The 6,102-nt window shown below is 43.2% G+C and overlaps 1 protein-coding gene across 3 annotated transcripts; it reads left to right on the top strand.

Moving 5' to 3' along the window:
• The first annotated feature begins 645 nt into the window (after positions 1-645).
• LOC124479116 lies at positions 646-3,881 on the top strand. 3 transcript variants are annotated; one of them, XM_047037665.1, is made up of 9 exons: positions 646-749; positions 826-915; positions 1,016-1,408; positions 1,578-1,673; positions 1,849-2,103; positions 2,201-2,411; positions 2,498-2,668; positions 3,328-3,477; positions 3,610-3,881. In XM_047037665.1, exons 4-9 carry the CDS (start codon positions 1,671-1,673, stop codon positions 3,837-3,839), a joined length of 1,020 nt encoding a protein of 339 aa, XP_046893621.1. In that variant the 5' UTR covers positions 646-749; positions 826-915; positions 1,016-1,408; positions 1,578-1,670; the 3' UTR covers positions 3,840-3,881. The 3 variants fall into 3 exon arrangements, with proteins under 3 accessions (XP_046893621.1, XP_046893622.1, XP_046893620.1); XM_047037666.1 differs by having other exon boundaries at positions 1,578-2,055; XM_047037664.1 differs by having other exon boundaries at positions 1,578-2,103.
• Positions 3,882-6,102: the final 2,221 nt, after the last annotated feature.

The raw sequence follows: 6,102 nt of genomic DNA, 5'->3' as shown, positions 1-6,102 counted from the left end.
TGTCTTTGCCCCCCCCCCCCCCCCCAACACACACACACCTGTCTCCTCAGATTCCTCTGTCATCTCTCTCTAACATTGACCTCCATAGTCTATTTGTCTACTTGTCTGCCTCTCGTCTCATTGCCTGTTGTCCATCTGTCTGTCTGTCTTCCTGTACTGTATATTTATTGTCTGTCTGCCTTGTCCTTTTGTCCTTCTCTGTGCCCGCCATTTCTGGCCCGCCCCAACGGTTCTTTTAAGAACCAAAGTTCTGCTGTCAAGTAAGTTTAAACAATAGTAGGTACCATAATATGACCGTCCTTTATGCTACCAATATGTAATACATATACAATAGAAGTCCCCTGATATGTGTAGTGACCTACATTTTTGGAAATTATTTTTTGACACAAATATTACAACTATCTAAGATATCAGTTAAGATTGTAATATGCTGGCCTGTAATTTACTTTTCCATAGTATGGCTTCAAAGGAAAATGCTGAGGATGCTCATCTTAGGGAGCTTCTGAAACAAGGTCAAGCTTATGCCAAGGACCTTAATCCTGAACCGGTAATAATGATGATGAAACTAAAACTGTGTGAACGGTACACTAGTACCTTAACTTGGTCATTATTCCAGTTAATTACATATATCTTTTTGTAGGCTAAGAACAAAAAAAGGACCCCAAAAAACAGGTTCAGGATTAGTTGGAGAAAGAGAGATGTGCGGGGAGTATTAGTCCCACAAACAACCAAATGTCGATCTTCAACTGGTAAATTGAATATTTAAAGGTTTTGGAGTAATGCAGCATTATAGGATGCATTTCTTCTGAATAATTGTTCTCTCAGCACCCAGGGCTGGAACGAAGAAAAGCAAGGACACTGTCAGTGACACACAGGACCTTGTTGAGGACAGGGATCATCATCAATCAGTTCTTTGTGAGTAACAAATGTTTTTTTTTAGTTTGAACAGGTAATGCCAAACTCAAAAATACCTCTCCAGTTAATGTTCTGTTCTACCAATTTCTTTCATCTACAGATTTCCTTCTTCAAGCGGTCAAAGAAATGTTACTCGATGGTCAGCCAGCAGCCCCTGAGTGTGAGAAACACACAGAGGCAGAAGATTGGGGAATTCGAAATGCCTGTTCTGCAGAGAGGTGGAAAGTGTCCCGCCCGCATCTCATCAACAGCATGCTGTCAGATGAGGCAGTGTTGCCCACCACCTGCCAGTGGTGTATGCAAGGAGTGGCTGTGATGAGGTGTAGTGAGTGCTTACCTCAGCAGTATCTGTGCATGGCCTGTGACAAAGAGCAACACACCAGACATGTTCTGCACAACCAGAGATCCCTGATCTCAGGCTACCTCCACCCTGTGCCTCCCACCTCATTTGTCAGCCAGGATGCTGACGGGCAATATTCCCTAACCCACCAAGGTAAGGTGTTTGGTCATGAAACCTCCTAAATGTCAATTAATGTAATCTAACGTCAATACTGTAAAATGTTGGATATGGCTTGAGGCACTTATGCAATGACTATTAGGACATTAGACGCAAGATTACTAATACCCAATCCCCATGCTGTGTCTTTTAAATATCTTTGTAGCTCAACTTCTACCTTTAGAGGTATCAGCCTGCCAAACCTGCCAGCTCCCCATGACTGTTAGTGTGGGGAGGTCCATTGTTTTAGTGACCATGAATGGTGAGTTTTACACATTTTCATTTAAGGATAACAATCATTTTATTAATCTCACATGTGAACACGCCTACTCTTGCAGGTAGCAGTGAATATCAACAAACACATATATATTGCCATTAAATTATGTCCTGTGACATTATTACCACTTTGGGTCGCTATGATCTTGTCCTCCCTGAAGCACATTGTCAATGTTGTGCCTCTCACTGGACACCTGCGCTGGAAGACGTTGTGCCAAGTGGGTACTGACCAGGGACGGTCAACTTCAATAGCCTTGTTTCATGTTGACGTTTTCCAGTCATACCTTGAGTTAAAAATGTCAGCACCTGGACTGTCCCGTCTGGCATTTACCACAATGCTAGACAAAAAAAACAGCCGCTTTGGAAGAGTGAGTACCGTGTGTGGCACTAATAGTGGATATATTCATCACTGCCTGGTAAACTATACACATTGTATATGTTTGGACAAATGAGATAAGAAATAACCTACATAGTATCAGACTATTCACTGATATATATTTTTTATTGAAACAGAGTGGTAAAATATCTGGAGACACTTTCCACCAAAGTGTCATGGAATGGGCCATCTGCAGATATGAGGTTGACAAGATTTGCCAGGAGCAGCTGTTTGTCTGCCCTCCATGCACTCCCGAAATGCTTGCGGTAGCAGTGGAGTTGCAGAAGAAGATGGAGGAAATGTCTGCCAGTATCAGGCAGAGGACTCATCGGCTGTACAGGCAGAATGGTTTGTTAGAGAAAAAGATTGCCTCAAGAAACCAGCCATGGCCATAATGTCAATCTAGGACACACGTCTATGTTAATGTTTTTCAGACACAAACAAGGGTCGCCACAGGATGAGAGACAAAATAAGAGAAGAGAAAGGGAAGCTGGCTGCTCTGGTCCTGGAACATAATACACTTGTCCAGCCATCCGAAAGAGTGGAGGCAGTGGAGTTAATCTTCCAGCCGGAATACATATTCCCCTGGCACGTTCCAACATCTGGTATGTAGCCTATAACTGTCATAAAAGTGAACAAATTAAAGTAGTGCTTTTTATGTTGTCCAGCACTTTTCGCTCATGCTCCTTATGGTTACTTGAATTAAAGTTTCCTTCAAATTGTAATATATTTCATGATGTTTTTGCGATGAACTGTGCTGACCGTTAAACACTGTGTAACATTTTTTTTGTTTGTTTATTGTGATTTTCCTGAGTGCATTTATATAACATTTAGTCATTTAGCAGACGCTCTTATCCAGAGCGACTTACAGTAAGTACAGGGACATTCCCCCGAGGCAAGTAGGGTGAAGTGCCTTGCCCAAGGACACAACGTCCTTTGGCACGGCGGGAAATCAAACTGGCAACCTTCCGATTACTAGCCGATTCCCTAACCGCTCAGTCACCTGACTCCACCTGAGCAGTAAGTTATTTCCTAACTGCTTTTAGATAAAATGAATAGAAATTGGCGAAAAAGGTTTGTGGGTAGTAATAGCTACTTTCGATACTTTAGAGGCAAAGGCAATTAGGAAATAACACTTAATACTTATGAGATAAAATAGTTTTACAAAATGTTATCATTGTATTAATGTATTCCTATTATTTTGTGTTCGTAACCACATAATTGTCTTTTGTACTTATTTTTGTTAAACAACTTTTTGCTTCAGATACTGACATTCTCACAAAAAAGAAGGTCTTTGAGAAGGTCATGGGTATCCGGAGGCTGGAGGAGGAAGAAGTGGTCCTCGTCAAAGAGATGAAGCAGCACTGGGAATACCTGAAGAGACGTCTCGAGGTTTTGGAGCAGTCAATCTCTGGTAACAAAAAAGTGTGCATGTACACATTAACTCATTTTACATTGTTGCAATTTAGTAGCAGTTTCAATTAGGTTACTCTGGTGTTTTCCGTTGAGGGTGCAAATGTTTAAATAAGCTTATTTATTTATTTAGGTGACTGTTGGAACCTGTCACCAAAAGGGAGGAAGGGACTCCAAAGTTTGCGCCAGAGGAAACTCACAGAGATGAAGTCTCACCAGGCTGTAGTGAGACAGACATATCTCCAACACCTTCACCTGGATCTTACAGAACCTGACCTGGACCTGGAAGAACTCCTGGAAGAGGGCCAGGAATGTTTAAGCTCTGACACCAGCTCAGATGATGACGACGATGTCAACACCTAGGCATCAACCGAATATCTGTTATGCATTTGAATTTGGGTATTGTGAGACTAATAAATGCTTTTCTAGAACAATTTTTTGACTGGAAATCAATACATTTTACTTTTCTTGCTTCAGGTCTATGTACTTGTTTTATCAACAACATGCTCTACATCAGATCATGTAGCCTACCACTGATATCCCATAACATCTGCTACCCAAAAAAGGCATTTCAATATATTTGCATGTTTCTATTCCCCTTATTTCAGGCAGTAAGACTTAGTGGTAGTTAATGAACCCTTTGTACAATACATATTTTGGCTCATATTTTATTTACACACTAACCCAGAGGTCGCCAACCTGTCGATCGCGATCGACGTGTCGATCTCGGAGACTTTCCCTGTCGATCTCCAAAATAATTTCAGAAATACTGATCTCCGACTAATTCATGAACGCGGAGGATTCTTAAACTGAACGCGCGTTCTCTTGTACCTGGATTTGCATATTGGCCTGTGCGTGTTGCAAAGCAATTCACCGACAGAATAAATGGGCGTTTTTTCCCGAAGACGACCTTTGAGAGACCTGCTATCCCAGGATACCTGTGGGCGTGGTTGCCGTTGGTTTGTTTATTTACCCGGCCGTGTTGTCCACATAGTGTTAGCAAGCATGGCAGAGGCACCACGAAAGAGGGCGAAAAACTACAGTTTCCATCATGAATGGGAGGAGGAATTCATCTTTACCTTGGTAAAAGACAAGAGTGTGTGTATGTTGTGCCACCAGCCACAGGCACTGTCTAAGCGAGGGAATTTGGAGCGGCACCACAACACTAACCATCCGAAATTCAAAGACTGCTATCCACCAAAGAGCGCAATCCGCGCCAAAAAAGTTCAGGAGCTGAAAGTGGAGTTGAAGGCTCAACAGTCGCTATTCTCACAACCTACGTCTCAAAGTAAGGCTGCAACTGAGGCGTCATTTCGTATTAGCCACATTTTGGCTAAACACAAGAGACCTTTTACAGATGGGGATTTGTTTAAGGAACTATTGACCGTCACCGCAGAGACTGTTTGCAGCACCTTCAAAAACAAAGAGGACATAAAAGCTGCATTCCGTGCTGTGCCTCTTGGTCCTACAACAGTGACACGAAGGATCGAGTTACTGTCGGATAACGTTGGTCAACAGGTGTTGGAGGACTTGTCACTCTGTGAATATTTTTCACTGCAGTTTGATGAATCGCTGGATGTAATGGACACGGCTCAGCTTGTTGTATTTGTCAGAATGGCTTTCCAGGACTTTACAACAAAGGAGGACTTCCTCACTCTTCTCCAATTAAAAGAGAGAACGAGAGGTGAGGATATTTACGAGGATAAAAACGTTTTTAAAAGCTATGTCCGTGAAAAGAACATCCCCATTCAGAAACTGGTGGCAATCACTACCGATGGGGCACCGGCAATGTGCGGTGTGCACGCTGGTTTTATAGCACTGTGCCGTAATGATCCGGATTTCCCCGACTTCATGAAGTATCACTGTGTGATTCATCAGCAAGCCTTGGCTGGGAAAGTTGTGGACTTTTCTCATGTCATGTCACTGGTGGTCAAAGTGGTAAACTCGATTCGAGCAAAAGCGCTTCAGCATCGCTTATTCAAGGCGTTATTGGATGAGCTCAATTCGGCGTATGGAGACCTGCTTCTGCATGCTGATGTCAGGTGGTTGAGTCGCGGAAAAGTGCTGCAGCGATTTGTTGACTTGCTGCCTGAGATTAAGACGTTTCTGTCGAAAAGGAACGAGGAGCACGAGGAACTTTCAACGGATGCGTGGCTACTGGACCAGGGGTTTCTGACGGACCTAACCGGAAAACTGAACTCGCTCAACCACGAACTCCAGGGAAAAGACCGGCACCTCCTCCACATGATCAGCGCAGTGAATGCGTTCAAGGCCAAACTCTGTGTCTGGACCACGAATCTGAGGAAAGGGACGCTGACACACTTTACAAACCTGGAAAAAATGTCACAGTCCATCAAAGACTCTTCTGACTTTCACCCTGAGCAGTACTGTGTGCACCTGGACAAACTGGCAGCGGAGTTCAGTCGACGTTTTGGTGAGTTAGAAATCATGAAGGATATTGCTGCATTTCTTTCAAACCCATTCCTGCCTATTAATACAGAGGAGGTTGCAGACCAATTCGAGAAAGCATTTGCTTTGCCAAGTGGAGTGGACATGGAGATGCTTGATTTGCAAAATGACATTGAGCTGAAAGCCAGGTCAAGGGACAGTGACTTTTGGGGACTTG

Source organism: Hypomesus transpacificus, chromosome 17 (genome assembly GCF_021917145.1).
Source record: "Hypomesus transpacificus isolate Combined female chromosome 17, fHypTra1, whole genome shotgun sequence".
NCBI lineage: Eukaryota > Metazoa > Chordata > Actinopteri > Osmeriformes > Osmeridae > Hypomesus > Hypomesus transpacificus.
Note: the sequence above shows the minus strand (reverse complement) of the source record. Positions and strands in the feature narration are given on the sequence as shown.

What these genes read in the sequence shown, in the direction of transcription:
- LOC124479116 (XM_047037664.1), top strand. Translation starts at nt 1,828, where the DNA reads ATGATCTTGTCCTCCCTGAAGCACATTGTCAATGTTGTGCCTCTCACT. An exon ending in TCGGCTGTACAGGCAGAATG is followed by an intron (nt 2,412 to 2,497) that starts GTTTGTTAGAGA and finishes AATGTTTTTCAG; the next exon opens with ACACAAACAAGGGTCGCCAC. An exon ending in CTGGCACGTTCCAACATCTG is followed by an intron (nt 2,669 to 3,327) that starts GTATGTAGCCTA and finishes TTTTTGCTTCAG; the next exon opens with ATACTGACATTCTCACAAAA.